This window comes from Pelmatolapia mariae, linkage group LG3_W (genome assembly GCF_036321145.2).
Source record: "Pelmatolapia mariae isolate MD_Pm_ZW linkage group LG3_W, Pm_UMD_F_2, whole genome shotgun sequence".
In the NCBI taxonomy this organism is placed as follows: domain Eukaryota; kingdom Metazoa; phylum Chordata; class Actinopteri; order Cichliformes; family Cichlidae; genus Pelmatolapia; species Pelmatolapia mariae.
Genome location: NC_086229.1, coordinates 61,202,628 through 61,223,433, shown reverse-complemented (window position 1 = coordinate 61,223,433; position 20,806 = coordinate 61,202,628). Strand labels below are relative to the sequence as shown.

General features: G+C 38.1%; 1 protein-coding gene and 1 long non-coding RNA gene across 3 annotated transcripts in view; both read right to left on the bottom strand.

Annotated features, from left to right (window-relative positions):
- The window catches only part of LOC134623828 (outer mitochondrial transmembrane helix translocase-like), a 26,792-nt gene extending 7,069 nt beyond the window's left edge, over nucleotides 1-19,723 (bottom strand). The window contains exons 1-12 of the mRNA XM_063468842.1: nucleotides 19,630-19,723; nucleotides 17,416-17,545; nucleotides 16,472-16,570; nucleotides 16,190-16,310; nucleotides 8,151-8,351; nucleotides 7,099-7,205; nucleotides 5,711-5,800; nucleotides 5,280-5,330; nucleotides 881-1,005; nucleotides 463-561; nucleotides 231-350; nucleotides 1-76 (exon numbers count right to left, since the gene is read on the bottom strand). The exon at nucleotides 1-76 is cut by the window's left edge and continues 22 nt beyond it. Coding sequence (XP_063324912.1) covers nucleotides 1-76; nucleotides 231-350; nucleotides 463-561; nucleotides 881-1,005; nucleotides 5,280-5,330; nucleotides 5,711-5,800; nucleotides 7,099-7,205; nucleotides 8,151-8,351; nucleotides 16,190-16,310; nucleotides 16,472-16,570; nucleotides 17,416-17,529 — 1,203 coding nt within the window. The 5' untranslated portion in view covers nucleotides 17,530-17,545; nucleotides 19,630-19,723. The remainder of the gene's footprint in view (nucleotides 77-230; nucleotides 351-462; nucleotides 562-880; nucleotides 1,006-5,279; nucleotides 5,331-5,710; nucleotides 5,801-7,098; nucleotides 7,206-8,150; nucleotides 8,352-16,189; nucleotides 16,311-16,471; nucleotides 16,571-17,415; nucleotides 17,546-19,629) is intronic.
- Nucleotides 1,685-3,733, bottom strand: LOC134617628 (uncharacterized). Of its 2 annotated transcripts, XR_010091555.1 has the most exons (4): nucleotides 3,715-3,733; nucleotides 2,821-2,869; nucleotides 2,590-2,652; nucleotides 1,685-2,190 (listed from the first exon to the last, which is right to left on the bottom strand). It is a non-coding gene; the product is annotated as an uncharacterized LOC134617628 (long non-coding RNA). The 2 variants fall into 2 exon arrangements; XR_010091554.1 differs by lacking the exon at nucleotides 3,715-3,733 and having other exon boundaries at nucleotides 2,821-3,081.
- Nucleotides 19,724-20,806: the final 1,083 nt, after the last annotated feature.

Below are 20,806 nucleotides of genomic sequence, written 5' to 3'. Positions count from 1 at the left end.
TATAATGGAAATTATAACGTTGGGGCTGCTTCCGCTCATCTCATGGTAGCCAAGTGTGCACAGACTCTTATCAGACCTAATAAGGATAAGATATTTTATCAGCACACAAATGATTATATGTTTCTAAGCAAAAATGACAATACAAAAAATATCAATTCCAACACTTATTGTGTGCAATTGATGTACATATTTTTTCAAGTTAATTCAACAGATTAATTTTTTCAGTGTGCCTAAAAATTAAAATAATGACTATGAATAAAAATATGTACAACGGCAGCATGCTATATCTTCCCGCGGTGTTGGACTGGAGGTCATCCTGATTAATCTGACGAATAGGGTCATCTGAAAAACTGAGGGAGAAATCAAACATTCAGCAAAGATTAGCGGAAGGCAACAAAAATTCGGTATAAATGATGTATATGCTTTGAAATATTATGTAGGTAAAAAATTATTATATCCAACATTGTGCCGTGGCCACCAGGAATCTTGGACTTCTTCATCTTCCTTGTAGCTTTCTGGAGGTCATTCTGACTAATTGGACGGATCCGGACATTTGAAAGGCTGAGAGAAAGAAATCAGCAAACAGCAAGTGAACTTCTGAACTGAAATACCAAATTTACATCACTCAGTTCAATCATAAAAATGCCTCCACACTGGGAGAGTAACAGGTGTGTCAGATTCACAAGAAAAAGAAAAAAAACCATTTCAACTAACTTGCCAGTGTGCGTGTGATTTGTCCTAATGAACATGAAAAAATTAACAAATATCATCAGTTCTGAATGTTTATTTTATTAGTAATTGATAATACCTATGTGCATTTTAAAATATGAAACGTCCTTGTCACTGCACCCACTCTGACCTGGAAATACCAAACACCTACGTGTCAGAATGGATGATGTCTTGGACACACAGCAGTGCTGCCTCACGACAAATCTCTTTAAGGTCACTTCCTGAGAAACCCTCAGTTTCCCCGGCGATGTGGCTGAGGTTAATCAGTGGATCCACCTACAAATGAGGAATCAATCAACTTCCAAAAATCTGATCAAGCGGTGTGAGCTTGAATTGATTGTCAGAAGAGTGTGACAAAGGGAATTTTACCATGGCAGCTCCTGTCCTGTATTTGAAATAGCTCTGCATAAGTGTAGTAGAAGAATCGGAAGAACTGGTTTAATTTCATTTCCCTCCACACTGTAAAATCTAATTAGTTCCCAGAACTCGAAAAAATTATGGAAACTCGTTGCCTCAAAAAAATTGAGTAAAGCTTAGCTAAAAATGACTAAGTTAGGACAACGTATTTATTTTGAGTACTCTGTACAAGCTCATTTGTTCCCAGAACTCAAAAAAATTGGATCAAGTTTACGTAAGATGACCAAGTTAGGGCAACTTACTCATTTTGAGTACACCCTACTCAAAATGTACACAGCCGTGTTAGTTCCCAGAACTCAAAAAAATTATGGAAACTCGTTGCCTCAAAAAAACTAAGTAAAGCTTACTTAAGATGACTGTTAGGACAACTTATACATTGCAAGTCTGCAGTATTAAGAATAACTTGATATTTCTGACTTTCTGACAATACTAATTGTTTACCTACTGACAAACATTTCAAGTTCAACTAAATGAAAAAACAATTTGTGGTACCATGAATATCATTAAAAATAATTAACAACACTTTTGTAATGATGTTAAAATGAGCACAACTTTTATTTTCAAACACAACAAAGTACAACAGCCAACATACTGGACACTGTTCTGCTGAATAAAAATGATATTGCCATCACTGTTATAATCTTACAACGAAACAAAGTCTTAGATGTAATTATTCTGAAAATAAGTTTAGGCCTACCACAAGTTTGTTTTGTACTTACACTATTTATATAATCAACATAAAATATTTATTGTTCTGTCACAAGTGCAGTCTCTAATTTAAACAACACATTCGTTTTTCATTCCAACACAGGAGCTGGAATGTTGTAATATTTTAAGGATGGCTTGTTTCCAGTCCAGGTATTACTGCCTGAATGACTATCATGGATCGAGGTGATCCAAATGTAAGTGCAGAAGAAAGTCTTTAACTTCCCTTAAGTACAGTCGCAGTGGATGTGGGTTGGAGATGCAATGAGCTTGAACCTGCAGGCGACCATCTTCACTGACCACACCATCTGTGACGGGGGACTCATCTCTCCTGGTGTCCTGCAAGCAAACAATCATATTTTTTGGAACATGAACTTAATTGCTTTCTTAAAACATTTTTTCTGCATTTGGTATAAAACAGACTCCAATTTAGACAATCTCAGGCTCCCTCCCCGCCGGAGAGGTGACATTCAATGTCCCAAATTGTCAGTCTGGATAGCCGTGACCACCACGCAACACACAATATTGTCATGAAAGAATAATTTTAAAAAGGTCTATGCAAACATGGGCAATAACTTTCATTCTAATGATGTGCAAAATGATTTTGGGCACAAAACAAATTTTGCTGTTAGAAAACTTGCAGACTTCACTATATACAGTGTAGACCCTCTAAACTAAGTTTGGGGGATGTGATCTTTCAAGAAGTGCAGACCAAACTGTTGTTGTTTGTTTACTTACACAGCATGTCTTGCAGAATTAACTGGAGTCACAGCAACAGCACAGTGCAGTCATATCTCAAGTCTAATAACAGAAGACAGGAAAAGATCAGTAAAGAAACAACTTCCCCAAACCAAAGCACAAATAAAACAATAAGTAAGACAGGCTGATCTAAAGTATGATTAAAGTTCAGCCTGATTAATATAAATGTCACTGACAGTTGCTAATATATTGGAAAACCAAAATACTTACCACTGAGTTGATGTCTTTCTGTCCAACAACAGGAGTGCTGGTCCCGAGCCTCAAAGACAGTAAGAAGCAAGCAGAGGGAGAAAAAACAGAACATTTTTCAGAAACTGATTTGATCCTTAATGGCTGTGCAATCATTGTAACATAGAGTTCGCTTATGTTGTTAAATAAAGGCTAGATTTGACATTAATAGATGCCACAGATGTTCTAAAGCTGCCACAAAGCATGAAAAAATAGACGTCTCCGAAAACGTCGGAGCATTTTTGCAAATATGTGATGTCTTGATAAATCGAGCAGATATTTGAAATTCACACAGCTACATTCTTGCCTGAAAATATCTTAAAAGTTTATTTTGTGACCCAGAAAAAGTAATACGTTTTTCAGCAGTGCTCCTCCGCCATTGCCGCGCTTACAAGTGCGCACAGGCTCCGACAACCGTGGCCGACAAATGCGATCCTCTTTTTCACCAGACTACCCTTTCTGGGTCACAAAATAACCTTTTAAGATATTTTCAGGCGAGAATGTAGCTGTATAATGCTCAAATATCTACTTAATTTATCAAAATATCACATATTTGCAAAAGTGCTTCCACGTTTTCGGAGAGCTCCGTTATCCACCCCCCACACCCACACCCACCCCACCCCTAACGGCTGCACCTCCCAAAGGATTTTGTCTGGGCTCTTATCTCACTTATTTATTTCAAACAATCAACAAAAGAATTCACCGACGTAGTTTTATGTAAGGTTTTTAAGGCTGTGGTGTTAATTTTTAAGTAACATGAGCCCAGCGGCAGCAGCAACGCTAGGCTAACACTAACTAGCTAGCAAGATTATAAACCTGGTGCTAAACTAAGAGAAGCCACAAAATCAGTTTGAATAAGAGTAAACATTTACTCACCAAGTCAGTAAAGATCCACAGCAATGACAACAATAATATCTCCAGGTTTGCTCAATATATTCCATAACAAATGCTGGCGCCATGAACATGCAGACTGATCCGGGAGGGAGGAGAACGGCAGTCACGTGGCATTTTCAAAACACATCTTTCATCCTTCCGCACTGAGAAGCAAAACTTCCAGCTTACTTAGTTTTTCTAAATTAGGACAACTCAAATTAATCGAGTTTATCAGCATTTTTGCATAAAAAGTACTGGTAACTTATTTAAATTGAGTTCTAATAATAAATTGATAAAAATTGAGTTCAGCCTATTTAATATTTTTAATTAAACACAATATTACATTTTACAGTGCACTACTGAACTTACACCATCATTTTCTTTTCCTTAATTACTATTATTTCTCTTTCCCTGTTCTTTTCCTTTTTCATAGATGTCATTTTTCCTTCCTTCATTGTATTCCTCTCCTTTTCCTAGCTTCTTTTTCCAGTATTATCTCCTTTTTCCTTACCCCTCTCCTCCCTGCTAACCTGTTTTAGTCCTTTTCTTTAGTCCTTTTAGTCTCTTCTCCCTTTCATTATTCCTTTTTCCAATATTTCCCTCTGTATTCCTTTCTTATTTTTCCATTGTTGCTTCCTTAATGCTTCCTTGTTTTCTTCAATTCCCCCTTTCTTTTCTTCCCTTGTATCCCTATAATACCTGGTTTTCCATTTCTTGACCCCTTTTCATTTTCCCTTCAATGTCTTTCTTATTTTTTTTCACTTCAATTCAATTTATTTATACAGTGCCAATTCAGAACAACAGAGAGAAGGAAAACAAGATGAAACACATGCCTTGGAAGAGAGCCAGAAATTAATAACAAGTATGATTCAATGCAGAGACCGACACATAGTGAGTGAGAAAGGTGATTGAAAAAGAAACACTCAATGCATCATGGGAATCCCCGGCAGCCTACGTCTATTGCAGCATAACTAAGGGAGGATTCAGGGTCACCTGGTCCAGCCCTAACTATATGCTTTAGCAAAAAGGAAAGTTTTAAGCCTAATCTTAAAAGTAGTAGTAGTAGTGTCTGTGTGTCATCTGCATAGCAGATAGGCATATGCTATGCCTTCTGATGATACTGCCTAAGGGAAGCATATATAATGTAAACAGAATTAGTCCTAGCACTGAACCCTGTGGAACTCCATAATTAACCTTTGTGTGTGAAGAGGACTCTCCATTTACATGAAAAAAATTGGAGTTTATTAGACAGATAAGATGCAAACCACTGCAGCGCAGTACCTGTAATACCTACAGCATGTTCTAATCACTCTAATATTATGATCAACAGTATCAAACGCTGCACTGAGGTCTAGCAGGACAAGCACAGAGATGAGTCCACTGTCGGAGGCCATAAGAAGATCATTTGTGACCTTCACTAAAGCAGTTTCTTTTTCTTCACTCTTACTTCACTCTTTACTGTTTTCTTCGACTTCCTGTGCTAACTGAAGAACCACGTTGGTTTAATAATGGAAGATCAAAAAGATTAATATCCCAGTCACATCTTCTCCCTTCTGCTGTGAACCTACCATCTCGTTTTCCAGGATCAGTCTGAGTATCTGCTCGCGCTGCTCAAAGTTCTGCATGAAAAAACACACTGTCAGACAATTTCTGCTGCTGTCATTTTAATGATATATCATTAGACAAGCACAAAACTTCTTGGGGAAAAAAACGTAGCAATGCTTTTCTTTGGGTTTGATGTCTTCCCATTAGAAAAAAAAAACTTCTAATGTGGTGATATTATCTGAGTGGTGCCATTCAGCAGAATACCGCAGCGTCCTCTGCCTGCACAGTGGGCATAAATAGAAATGACTGTGTGATGATGTTGTCATGCCAGGCAAAGCGACCAATGCAGAGGGTATACTGCTGTGTCAGTTTCCATGTTTTTCTTTCTTTCTTTCTTTCTTTCTTTCTTTTGTTTTTTAAAAAAAACTTCAGACTTATTTTGAAAAGGACATACAGGCAGTTTGATGTGGATCTTGGTGGGCATCCTCCTCAAGATGGCAGGGTCTATGTCCTCAGGACGATTGGTGGCTCCCATAATGATCACCTGACAAAGTAAACTTTCAATCAGCTTTACATACAGAGGCTGAAACTTCTAGGGGAAAACATCTTAAAACTAAGAACAGTATATCGATCATCTGATTGTTTATGTTAAGGATTCACATATAGAGCATACATTATGGAGAGAGAAATATGTCTCAAAAGGGTTGAAAATAGGAGTGGGTTTTAAAAAAAGAAATAAAATCAATGCCCAATTCTAATCGATATTAAATTAAATAATCTGATATGCCAGAATCTCATCTTAAAGCTCACAAAACTATTTTAACAACTACCAAACCGTTAAAAGAGCAAACGCTTAAAGATCAGGTAAACAGATTCCATATCAGATTCTCAAACAGCGGGTTTTATCAATTTCTGACCAAAATTAACTGAACTAGGAGCAAAAGTAGATCAAAACTATGCTTTACGTTAGATGTAGGCTGCCGGGGATTCCCATGATGCATTGAGTTTTTCCTTTCCAGTCACCCTTTTCACTCACTATCTGTTAATAGACCTCTCTGCATCGAATCATATCTGTTATTAACCTCTGTCTCTCTTCCACAGCATGTCTTTATCCTGTCATATGATTTTTGGGCTTTTCTCTGTATCTACTGTACAATATAAAGCGCCTTGAGGCAACTTTTGTTGTGATTTGGCGCTATATAAATAAAATTGAATTGAATTGAATTGAAGATAAATGATCATGGCTATAATATTTTTGATTAAGTCAAAATTGAATTGACTTGATTGGCCTGAATCTGGACCTTTTTAATCCGAACTAAATTAGTGGTAGAAATCAGTGATGATGTACAAAATATGTCTAAAACTACACATACCATCTATTTTGCTCACCTATAAAACCTTAGATACTTGTGGAAGAATCACCTGATATGCACAGATCATGTTGCATGCCCAGGTAGGGTTTTGAGACAAATTTAACGGTGCCAGCTTTGCACAGATCCAGAAATGTAAGCTGCTTTCCAAGTCCCAATGTAAAACTTGGACATCTAGGCTTCCACTGGTGATGATCTGTTTTTAATCAGGTTTAGATGTAGGCATTTGTAAAATAGTTTTACGTGTGGTCATATTGCTTCTTATTTGCGTGTGGATTGAAGCATGTGCTCACGTGTCCTCAAATGTTACACACAAATTCCTGTAAACATTTGTAAATCAATTTATGCTTGTGGATCACATTATACGCATTTCCAACTTTTTTGAGACAAATTCCTCTCCATAACACATCCACAAGTCAGTGAATCTCTTGAGCCTCCATACTGAACGCAAGCTATTCCGACGTGTGCATACCTGGCACTGGTGGTCTGTTTCGAGTCCATCCCACAAACTCATAAACTGAGCCTTCATCATAGCTGTGACTTCATGATCTCTGCTGGATCGATTCCTCAGAAATGAGTCTGTTCAAAAAACGCAGAATAGTTTTATTATTTCAGTTCCGATTTCATTGTTTGAAAATGTTTAGTGTAAATTTCCATTTACATTTTTTGCCTGCGTATTGTTAGGGCTGGGTATAGTCACTGATTTCTAGAATCGATTCAATCCACGATTTGATTCAATTCGATTTGAATCAGGGAAATTTTGCCTCACACAGTCAGAAATATTATAATTCTGATCACGTATTAGCACATTTCCATATTTTTACATCTATAAAAACAAAGCTGACGCTTGCGAGACTTTATTAAAGGTGTAAGCATCACAGCAGATGCCTTTGTGGTAAAGTAGCTGAGGATAAAACAGAAAAACATGAAGATGATTTTCCTGGCCTGGGATTTTACAAAAATATTCTGCAGTAGATCAAAAATGAAAGAAAACCATTAATCACCATATGCAGTAGATGATTCTGCAGAAGTAAAGCAGTGCAAAGTTACAGAGGTTTTATTAGAGAAACTGCAAAGTGTTTTGCAATTTGGCATAATTTTAAAAGGATTAAATTTGTTCAGTATTGAACAGCAGAAATTAGGGTTTCTTTTCGGAAGTAAGTAAAAGGAAAAAAACAGCGGCCAACAGCGCTGTAAACTTGTGCGTAACAAGCAAGTGAATAATGCAGAATTAAACAGATTGTTAGACGGGAAACTGTTCTTGAAGTACACTGTGTGTGAGAGAGAGAGAAAGAGAGCTGTGCATGACGTGTGATTTTATTGTGGTGGAAGCAAAACAGTAAAAGTAAAAAGGAATTCATGACGATGTTTATGTGAAGCGTAGTTTGGATCATCTTTTGCAGTTTGTTCAGTCAATATTGTTTGAAGAGAGATAAATATTGCCACTAAATGTTATCAGAGTGTAGTCAACTGAAATTTGGTTTCTTTTAGTCAACTTAATGTGTGTGTGCGTGTCCTGTTCACCTATCTCGTCAATGAAGATGATTGTTGGGCCTAGCTTGGAGGCCAGTGAGAACACAGCAGCTGTCAGTTTCTGGGACTCTCCGTACCATTTGTCTGTCAGCGTGCTCGGCTTCAAGTTGATGAAAGCAAAGCCTGCCTCTTTTGCTGTCGCCTTGGCAATGAGTGTTTTACCACATCCTGGGGGTCCATACAGCAGCACACCTGTTGTGAAGACAATGGGAATATGCACTGGTTAAAATATTGTTTGTCACTTCTTCCCATTTTTCATTTTTTATTATTTCTGATTTTTCTTTCCTTCCTCCTTCCTTAACATTTTCCCTGCACTACTTCCTTCTTTTTTCCCCCCTTAAATTTTAAATATTATTCAGAGTCAGTTGCTGACATGGACAGCTAAAGACCTCAAAGAAATATGATTGGCTTTCAATATTTATTTTAAAGCTTACTTTATTTTATATTATTTTGCTGATTGTTAAAAAGCAAACTACCCAACAATAAAAATACAAAAACATCCATTTTCCCATAATAAATCTGTAATGACTATAGGGCAGCACATGAGCTTGAAATTATATATTTTTATGAGTTTTCTACACTGATTTTACTTCTGGTTAAATTTTCTAAATACACGTGTCCCTTGCTCTTTCTACTAAACTTCTTTTTGACCCCTTCCTAGCGTCCTTCTTTTCCCTCTGTTTCTAACCTTTCTTTCTTCAATTCAATTCAATTTTATTTATATAGCGCCAAATCACAACAAAAGTTGCCTCAAGTCGCTTCATAGATACAGAGAAAAACCCAACAATCACATGACCCCCTATGAGCAAGCACTTTGGCGACAGTGGGAAGGAAAAACTCCCTTTTAACAGGAAGAAACCTCCAGCAGAACCAGGCTCAGGGAGGGGCGGCCATCTGCTGCGACCGGTTGGGGTGAAAGAAGGAAAACAGGATAAAGACATGCTGTGGAAGAGAGACAGAGATTAATAACAGATATGATTCGATGCAGAGAGGTCTATTAACACATAGTGATTGAGAAAGGTGACTGGAAAGGAAAAACTCAATGCATCATGGGAATCCCCGGCAGCCTACGTCTATTGCAGCATAACTAAGGGAGGATTCAGGGTCACCTGGTCCAGCCCTAACTATATGCTTTAGCAAAAAGGAAAGTTTTAAGCCTAACCTTGAAAGTAGAGATAGTGTCTGTCTCCCGAATCCAAACTGGAAGCTGGTTCCACAGAAGAGGGGCCTGAAAACTGAAGGCTCTCCCTCCCATTCTACTTTTAAGTGCTCTAATAGGGTGATATGGTACTACAAGGTCATTAAGATAAGATGGGGCTTGATTATTTAAGACCTTGTATGTGAGGAGCAGGATTTTGAATTCAATTCTGGATTTAACAGGAAGCCAATGAAGGGAAGCCAAAACAGGAGAAATACGCTCTCTCTTCCTAGTCCCTGTCAGTACTCTTGCTGCAGCAAAAAAGGCTTTTCAGTGAGTTTTTAGGACATCCTGATAATAAAGAATTACAGTAGTCCAGCCTGGAAGTAATAAATGCATGAACTAGTTTTTCAGCATCACTCTGAGACAGAATATTTCTAACTTTAGAGATGTTGGGCAAATGGAAGAAAGCAGTCTTACATATTTGTTTAATATGTGCGTTGAAGGACATGTCCTGGCCAAAAATGACTCCAAGGTTCCTCACAGCATTAGCATTAGTGATGTGTTGGTCGCTACGAAACGGGTCTTAGAGACGGATCTTTGAAGTGAACAACGCAAGCCGGTCGTCTTTTTTCTTTTCTTTTCTTTCTCTCCCCCTCTCTCTCACACCTTTTTTCTGCTTCACTTCGAACTCCAAAACACGTACAAAAGTCAACAGAAGTGCTCCAGGATGCTAGGCGCAGTGTTGAGCTTTTGTTACCTTGTGGCTTCACAAGTCAGGAAGTACAGATTTGGTGTGTGGTAGTAACAGGTAAATTAACTTTTTTTTTTTTTTTAATTATTTGAATATATATGAGTGCTTGTGTATAAATACACAAACCATACACATATGCTTTCAATTGTGTAATTTAAGTGATCTAGGTAACTCTGTTTTGGAAGTTCAGTTAACGCAAAAAATATGTTTTGGAGTTTGTACGTGCTTTGTTTCTAGGGTCAACACATATATTTATATATAAACATATATAAATAAAACCACTTTTTTTACATTAGTAATTCTTTTTACGCATAATTTTACATTATTGTCAATAATAAATTAATTAAAGCAACAAAACAAAGAGCCGGTTCTCCAAAAAGAGACAGAAATCCCATCACTAAACAATAAGGTGAGCCCAAACACACTCTCACCCAAGTGCACCTTAACTGCAACAGTCTCAAAAGTTCTCAAAATAACGTTAGTAACGCTGTTATTCGATTCAGTTCAATTTTGACTCAGAAATTTTTGAATTCTGATCACTTATCAGTACATATCCAAAATTTTATATCTATATATAAAAAGAAAGCTGACATTTGTGAGACTTCATCAGAGGTGTAAACATAACAGCAGATGCCTTTGTGTCAAAGTAACTGAGAATAAAACATGTAAAATATGAGGGAGATTTTCCTGGTCTTGCTTTTTATAGCAGATAACCCCCCTTAAAAAAAACAGGAAGTAAAGATAGTGAGGTTAACTTAGAAAGAACAATTAAAGAAAAAGAGTCTAAATAAATATCAATTATATGGACATTAGCTGTACATAATTTTACATCTGTTAGGTGGTTATTGTTAGAGCTGATTCTTTTGAAATTGTCATTTGTGCAAAAACATATAGCCATTGCTTGCATGTGTACTAATAAAAATTTTTTTCCATATTAGGCTGTAGCTTCTACTATATGCATAAGATGTTGTGAGTAGTATCTTCACTGTAATTTTCCGTTACACATAATAAAACACAAGTTCCTGTTTTTATAAGTTTAGCAAGACTGCTCACTTCTGTTGGTGCATGTTGGTTTACTAATAGGTCACGCCATACATGGTGTGACAGGAAATGTCACACACACACACACACACACACACACACACACACACACACACACACACACACACACACTCACTTGCTCATATAGGTGTGCCTTAACTTTCACATGACTAACGAGATATTTGTGTAACTGCTGTTGTCAATAACAGAGGCAACAAGGGAAGTCAGGTTCGAAGTCGGCTGAGTTCAGGTGAAAACTGAACAGCTCTAAGACCCTGACTGGACTTCCCTTGCTGCAAGTAAAAGACAAAGAGCGCTGTGTGGTCTTGCTTTGGCCATAGTGATTGGTCTCTGAGTTGGCGGGGTCTCTTTTTTTTTTTATTTCATTTTTTAGAATTTCCCAGAGACAAAGAAAATACATTTTTTAAATAAGGAACATATTATAAGACAACCTTTAAAAACAAAAATAAACAAGTAATCAAAAATAAACAAGCAGATGTACCATCTAGTTAAACCTCTCAGGCTCAAATTAAGTTTTGTTGCTAATGAACAAAAAAATTCCTGCAGTGGTACTTCTGAGTAAAAGGATATGTATGTGGGGTAATCAGGTTGTTAGTTTTTAACTGTTGCAAATCGGCAACGCCTGCCTCAAGAGGGTTAATATATATGTATACACACATATACATCACATACACACACATATGCATACACATATACACACATACACATAGCAATTCAAAAATATGGCGTACACAGTTGCAAAAATTCAAACAAAATCTGGTCTCCTTGACAAAATATAATGTTTCCATTTATCCCAAATCTCAATAAATGTGTCATATTGAAATCTGAGAAGGTAATTTTTTTCCATTTTAAACAATCTTCTGCTAGTCATTTACTGATGACATTTTCGCACTTAGCCCTTTCTTAGTAATAGTCTTTCAAGCAGCCAGACTCAGAATACCATGTAACAGCTTGGACTTTTTATCTACATTTACTGAGTATAAATATCCAAAAGAAAGAATAAAAGAATAGTTACGTTGAAACCAAGCACACCATTGTTTTTCCTGTGACATTACCAATAAGTTTGATGTGTCACATGACCCTCTTCCTATTGAAAAAACAAAAGTTGTATCCAAGATGGCCGACTTCTAAATGGCCACCATGGTCACCACCCATCTTGAGGAGTTTGCCCCCTCACATATACTAATGTGCTATAAACAGGACTTTAATATCACCAACCATTCCCATTTTATTACGGTGTATCCATATAAATGACCCACCCTGTATAATAAACGAGCTTGAGCCAAGCTACACGTCCACTTTATTAGCAAGATCGTTCCAAGCATGTATGAGCAGGAAAAGTTTAAAGTTATGGCTGAACTGTCCCAGGCATCTTCTGTTGCCCTAACTTCAAATGGGTGTGATAGGTTTGTAGCTTGAACCTATTCGCTGGAACGTTGAAGACAATTTAATTACACAGCAAGCAAGACCCGAAGTAGGCAAAGTTCTTTATGTTTTACGTGCACGGGAGAGAACCAGACAAACGCCGTTCCTTCGCTTGACCCCAGTTGCTCTCGTCCGCTCCCAGGTAACACTGCTCTTTTATTGTGGTTCCATGAATATATGTAGGTTCATTAACATATGACATCTTACATAGGTATACTTGTGAACAAAGAATACCCTTTGTGTGTGTGTGTGTGCGTGTGTGTGTGTGTGTGAACCCATAAAATGACTTTCTAAACCTGCTGGCCTGGAAGTCCAGCAGTTCATCTAAACAAAAGGCACTTAGCCTAAAACAGACATAGATACATTCATCCTACCATAAAACAATAAGACAAGGTACGACCTCTCCCATGCTCCCAAAGTGCTCTGAAATGCACACAAAGTCTTTTACAGCCTACTGAAGATCACACATCCTATCACTACACAATCGATTATACACCTCTAAGCATATATGGGTAGATATTTCTAAGCATAAATGACAATCACAATACAAAAACCTAACAGGGTGGATCTCCAGGTCAACGGAAAGCTACGTGACAGCTCATTATATCACACCAGAGTGCGATATAATGAGCGGTATGTGTTATTGTAGGTGCTTTATATTGTCTACCTTACAATATAAAGTGCCTTGAGGCGACTGCTGTTGTGATTTGGCGCTTTATAAATAAAATTGAATTGAATTGAATTGAATTGAGTGGTAGATGCAAAGCCCTATGCTGCCCTATATTGTACCATAATTTGTTTTTATATAATTTCATGGAATAGGTCTTGAGTTTAATGTTTTTAACAGACAAAAAAAAACTTCACTAAGTTAATGAGTAAATTTTTGTTAAATTTTTGTCTTTTTCGTTGATCCGAAAATTGATCCGATTCGTGACTTAAAACCGTGATCCGATCTGAACCGTGAGATTTCTGATCCATTGCACCACTATAGACCATGCAACAAAGTTTTCCAGCTGTGGGAAAGAGTGTGCACTGCAAGATCCATTTTCATTAACCCCTTCAATTAAATGCGGCCAATGAGATATGCAATTTGTTGGTAGAAAAATAAGATGTCTGTTTGTGACAAAACTGTCGAGTTTATGTTAGTCACGTGTAATATGTTGACATTCTGTAAAGGTCAAATTGTGAATGTTTTTATGTTGTTGAATAATATAATTTATTGTTTATTCTCTATGATAACAATTTTACTGTGGAAATTGACTATTTTATGTTGTTTGTACAGTTTTCACAGCATCGTTGGTGGGACCTTTGTGCAATAAATGCCAGTGAAAATCAAGAACACCTTGTGTCCGTTTTTCAACTTGGAGGGAGATACAATACTCCTGCTGCCCTCTTCTTGTTATACCTGTCAGCAGCGTTTGACACGGTTATCCATGATATCCTGCTATTAATTATATGCTGGGCTAAAAGGGTCTGCTCTCCAGTGGTTTCTGTCCTATTTATCAGGAAGGCATTTTTATGTCAACATAGGCCCCATAGCTCCAAAATAGCCCCTCTTAATTATGGTGTACGTCAAGGCTCGATTTTGGGTCCTGCCTTGTTTGCACTGTATATGTTGCCACTGGGGTCCATTTTCTCATGGTACAACCTTTCATTCCACTGTTTTGCAGATGGCTTGCAGATGTATCTGCCTTTAAAAGCAGGGACAGACCAACTTCAGCTACTATTACGCTGCCTTGATGACATCAAACAGTGGATATCTTTAAAATTTTACATTAATAATCACATTGATTATGTGGGCCTATTTTCTTCCTATTGTAAGACAAATGTAAAAGACCTCACCTTGATGGTTCCTTCAAACTGTGTAGGCAGGTGAGCGCAGTAGTCCAATCCAGCTTTTTTCATCTAAGACAACTAGCCAAGGTAAAGCCATACCTTCCAGCTAATGTCTTTGACCGTGTTACTCATCTCTTTATTGCTTGAATACTGGGCTACTGCAATTCTTTGTACTTTGGTCTGGACCAGGCCTCTATTTATCGTCTCTAGCTGGTCCAAAATGCAGCTGCTCATCTGCTAACTGGCATTATACAGAAGGAGCATATGACCCCAGTTTTAACCTCTCTACACTGGCTCCCCGTTTCTTTCAGGATATCAATTTAAACTTTTTCTTTTTGTTTTTAAGGCACTTAACAGCCAAAACCCCTTCTTACCTGTCTGAGCTTCTATTAATTATGCTCCAGAGAAAACCATGAGATCCAGTTCAAAACTAATGTTATCCATTCCATGGAGTCTCATGTTAACAGAGCTTTCTCTGTGGCAGGTCCCAGACTTTGGAATAGTCTTCCCTTATATATTAGATCTGCACAAACACTTGATCTCTTTAAATCATTGCTGAAGACACATTTTTATGATCTGGTTTTTAACACACTTCGACCCAATCACTTTGGTTTTAACAGTCTTAGTTATTGATTTAGTTGTTTTTATTGACTTATTCTATTTATTTGTTTTGCTGGCATTTTACATTGGTAAGCCCTTTGTGCCACACACACTGTTGGAAATGTGCTATATAAATAAACTTGACCCCTAAATATCATGTTTAACCTGAGTAGCGTAATACCGCGGGGGGTCTGAAAGTAATGTGCCAGGAGTTCGCTGTTCTCGTCGGCTCTAGTGACTCTTGACCACCCAGTCAGCTGTCGAGCTAGTGGGTAACAGATGTCTCTGAAAACATCAGAGCACTTTTGCAAATATGTGATGTCTTGATATAACGAGCAGATAATTGAAGTATACACAGATACTTTTTCACCTGAAAATATCTTAAAAGTTTATATTGTGACCCAGAAAGAGGAATATGAGTAATATTAAAACTAAGCAGCTGCCACTATTGTTGGAAACTGGAATAGGCTAAGCTGCGCTGTGAATTAATGTGAAGTAATGTTTCAAACTCTTTAACCACGCTCCTCCGCCATTGGCATGTTTGAAAATTATTTTTATATTATTATAAGAATATTATTAATAATAATGTAATTATTAAAGTATTTAAAAGAGTAATAAGAATAATATTACAACTAAGTAGCTGCCCCCATTGTTGGAAGCTGGAATTGGCTATGAATTCTGGGATATGTTGGGCCACAAAGGATACACCCGACTCATCCTTCAAATCGGGGAAATGAAAGATGCATTTGTCATCTGCATTTGGAGCAGCCTTTGAATTGAGACAGCCTTCGTTGCGTCACTGTGACGTAATCGGCCTTCAAATGCGGCCTCCGAAGGATGCAGCCCCTGAATTGAGACAGAGCTAAAGAGACCAGCACTTTGGCTTAATGGGTTACATTCAATTGCACCCAGAAAATGGAGTGGTTTTAGATGTATATTCTTATATAGCGCTTTTCTACTCTGTCTGAGCACTGAAAACGCTTTATTTATACAACAAATTCATTCACCCATCTCCCCCCCCCCCCCCCCCCCCCCCCCCCCCCCTTTACACTCCGATGGATGCATCGGAGAGCAACAGTATCTTGCCCAAGGCAAGACTGGAACAGATCGAACACCAACCTTCTGGTTAGTGGCTGACCTGCTCTACCACCGGAGCTACAGCCACCCCACTGATATGGGTCCTGAACAACAACAAAAAAGTGAATGATTGCTGACCTTTGGGTGGCTGCAGCAGCCTGGATTCCCTGAACAGATGTCTGTTCCGAATGGGGAAGATCATTTTCTCCTTTAGCTCATTGATCACCTCCTCCAGACCTGCGATATCCCTCCATGTGATCTGCACACAGGAAGAAATCTGGATGAATATTGCCTGCTAGCACTGATGGAGGAAAAAAAAAAACACACTTCCTGTTTGTGCCAGTACTGGGTGCTGTCAGTTCTCTGTTGTTTATATTTACACATTCAGTTTAAACAACACATAAGGTAAAGTGGCATTACCTGTATGGTCTGTGGGTCAACCCGGTGAGCGTCAATGCGCTGTTCATACGCAGAGAGTTTAACATTTTTAGCTTTATTCTGACCTGTCCTCGTTGTTTCCTGAAAGACGCAAAACCAGAAACAAAACAAAGACTCAGCCTGTGCTCTATGCCAGAATCATACTGTCCTCATCAATAGGAGACTTTATTTAAATAAAATATACAGGATGAAATGTGTATGTGTAGATTCTTGGGTCATGGCAATCTAAGGAACTTGGAAAGAAAAGTAGCTGGTCTCCCAGTTGTTTTACTTTCAATCTCCTTAGAATACAGGATGAAAGTTAAAATACACCAAAAAAACGGATCATGACGGAACAGTACAGTGTCCACATCACTACAGTCATAGCATCAATCCGACAGACTTTCAGTGCAGGACTCACAAAGTCCTCGTGAATTTTAGTAACCACTCTTCCTTAACATCTGATGCTTTCATCAAGGTGAAAGAAAAGAGGTTAGGAACAAGTGATAGGTGAGATTTCTGGAACCTACATAGTTTTGGTGACATCCTGTTAGAAATGTTCATCCTACTGTAAAACCTTCCTAGCAGATCTGATTATGAGCAGCTTCAATCCATTCTTTTTAGATATTTGTGCTCAGACTGAGTGATTCAGAGTGGTCCTGACATGAACTGTGTTTATGATTGTCTTCTTTATTGTTTGCACAAAAGCTTGTTCTGTGTAGTTATTACTCAAGATGTTTTTAAAGTATAATTCTAAAAATGTCATTATCTTTACAAATCAAAAGAAAGGCACAATTAAATATTCACCGAATTGATCAGTTAATACCAGCACATCAGCAAAGCTGAGATTAAACATGAAAAAGAATCAGAAATAATTTGCATTAAGGTGAGACACAAAAATATCTGGAGACAAAACCTGTTGCAGTAAATCTCGATTACCCTCTCACCTGCCTGTGAGGATTCTCCTGCTGCTTCATGACCTGGTATAACTGGTATATGAGGCCTAGGCCTAAGCCCAGAAAAAGAGTGATGCCTCCAACTGGTGCAAGGTTTGGTGCCATTGTCACTTCAAAGATTCTGAGACAAAAACAGGTTTACACAGATATTAATGTAGAAAATGCTATCAAGAAGATGAATACAAACGGTAGGAATGAGACAGCTCACCACCTGGCCTTCACTTTCTCACTCACTGCTTGTTATTACTGTGTGGAAAACAAATGCTTTATGAAGGACACAGAAGTCTAAAAAATGCCCATTCACCTATAGTTTACAAAGTTCAGGAAGAAACTGAGAGGATGTGAGTGGGCGTTAAGGCGTCTGGAAAGGGATCTCAAAACTCAATTTTTTGAGATCAGCAGTTTACATGGATGACTCAAAACTGTGGGCACATTGCCAAAAATTCTGGTTCTGTCCAAAAACTCTTCACTTGTTCCTCACACTGAGTGTTTACAAGTGAGCCGCAACAATTGTTCCTAAAAATAACAGGATTTTATTGAAACAGAACAGATATTAACTGAATATTAACTTAAGTTAATATCTGCTAATTAACATATTAACTCCTTGGAGGATGTATCTATTCAATTTGATGATTTATATAGCACCACATCACAGTTGCCTCAAGGCGCCAGCTATTTTTGTGCAAGAATGACTGAACCGTGTGCTATATTAATGTAATAATAAAATAATATTACTATATAGGAATACTAAACTTTTTTGTCTAATTTTTTATTCTAATAAAGGTACTGAGCTTGAATAGGTTAAGTTGAACATAGGCAGAGACGGAAAGATGAAAATTAAAAAAAAACCCTCTATTTTCTGTTGCCTAAACCTGGAACATAATTAACCAGGATGACAATTGAGATCAAAATGACGTTAAGAGATCAAAATCATCCCAGACTGCAGAAAATGTCCTTGAAAATTCAACTGAAGTACTGGCATTACATAATGCTAACATCTGAGTAGTTCAGGGCTGCACTTAACTTTAATTATTACCGGTAATATTCTTTGTCACTTTGTAACTGCTATTTTTCCTTGGGTATCATTTGAAAGATTTGAAGAAAAAAAAACAAAACACTTCAATATCTTACTCTGTGTATCTGTGTATGGACAACAAAGATTGAAGAAACACTTCATTTATAGCTGGAAATACACTGTGAGGCCAAAAAAAAAGTCGGTACCAAAAAAAACTGGTCACAAACTCTAATATTTCGTTGGACTGCCTTTAGCTTTGATTACAGCACGCATTCACTGCTGACATTGTTTCAATAAGCTTCTGCAGTGTCACAAGATTTATTTTCATCCAGTGTTGCATTAATTTATCACCAAGAACTTGCAGTGTTGATGGTAGAGTCTGACCGCTGTGCCGAGCCTTTTCCAGCACATCCCAAAGATGCTCAATGGGGTTAAGGTCTGGACTCTGTGGTGGCCAATTCGTGTGTAAAAATTATGTCTCATGCTCCCAGAACCACTCTATCACAATTTGAGCCCGATGAATCGTGGCATTGTCATCTTGGAATATGCCCATGCTATCAGGGAAGAAAAAAACTATTGATGGAATAACCTGGTCATTCAGTATAGTCAGGTAGTCAGCTGACCTCGTTCTTGGAGCACATTTTAGCTGTGTCCAAATTCATGGGCTGCATCCTCCTGAGGACCCGGCCTTCGCGGTCTTCTTAATGCTTCTACACAGCTGTTCAGTCCCAACCTCTTCAGTTCCCTCCACATTGTGCATGTGGAAATGCTCTTACTTTCACTTTTAATCGTAGCCCTGAGTTCTACTGTTGTTTTTCTTCGATTTGATTTCACTAAATGTTTAAGTGATCGCTGATCGCAAGCATTCAGGATTTTTTTCTGGCCACACTTCTTCCTTGAAATCGATGGGTCCCCACTATCCTTCCACATTTTAATAATGCTTTAGACCATTCTTAACCCATTTTTAGTAGTTTCTGCAATCTCCTTAGGTGTTTTCTCTGCTTGATGCATGGCAATGATTTGACCCTTCTCAAACATACTAACAGCTTTTCCACGACCACGAGATGTGTCTTTCGACATGGTTGTTTATGAAATGAGAAGCAACTCAAGGAACCAGTTGGAGTTATATAACTTGTTGCCAGCTGAAAGATAATCGCCCATGCAGTAATTATCCAATATGAGGCTCGTACCTATTTGGTTAGTTAAATCCAGTTGGCGTCTTTTTTTGGCCAGGCATTGTATTTTTCTGTGAATGATGCAACATTGGGACAGACTTATGTGAACATCTTCATGAGATTCAGAGTCCTTATACTACTCATATAATTAACAATTAATTTCAAACAAAAAAAAAATCAAAAACTATTAGCATTTTCAGAACATTTGATTCAATGTTAGCGACAGATTGCTATGCTGAAAGTGAAACAAAAATACAGATGCCACAAGGCTAAGAGCTTCACAACTGTCATTACAAAACAGAAACTTAGCGTCTTTCCGGTGTTCCAGATCAACTGGTGTTTAGATCAACTGGTGTTGGTCGAACAGATGTGTGGCAGTCTTGCGTTTCAGGAGCTGCTACCGATAAACCAGCAAAAGAAAGGCCAAATGTGTCATCTGTGACACTTGTGAGGTTATCTCAAACACACTCCGTCAGTCTTGATGCTGTTGAACAACAAAATGTTTAAAAATGTTGTGAGTTTACCTGGTGATATCCTCATGTGCGACGCAATCGCGAAAACAGCAAACAATTAATACCACGCCGGTGTTGTTCACAGGACAGCGAGAGTAAACGATCGGGAGACTCTTGCCGTTGTTATCGTTCCCCTCGCACGTTTTATTTCTCCGGTTTCACCGTTTTTGCTTCACAACTAAAGCGTGCAGTTTACTTTGTGTGCACTAACATGGACTCGAGTCAACCAGCGCCACCTCTGGCCAAGTGCCACAGCCTACAGCAACACGTTCTCACTCCCAAAGCGTAACATTTTACGCTAGGTGACAAATCGTCAACGTTTTCGGCCACCCAACGCGTTCCTACGTCACGACATCGGAAAACTGCGGGCATATGAGAACCGTTTGGACTCAATCTACACATCTTCGCTCTTTCCCTTAAAATCGCTTGGGAAAACACTATTTCACGTCATTAAAGTGCTGGTTAAGGTTAGAAATAAGGTTATGGTTAGGCTTAGGGATACGGTTATGGTTAGGTTTAGGCATAAGGTTAGGTTTAGGCGTAGGGATACGGTTATGGACAAATATGACACATCAATATTTCATTAGTGTTGTCACATCACATCCTGTAAGCATCTTCTGTCTGTGTCTTTTCTCTGGAAATGAATATTTCCAGCCAACATAGGCAATCCATCAACATGG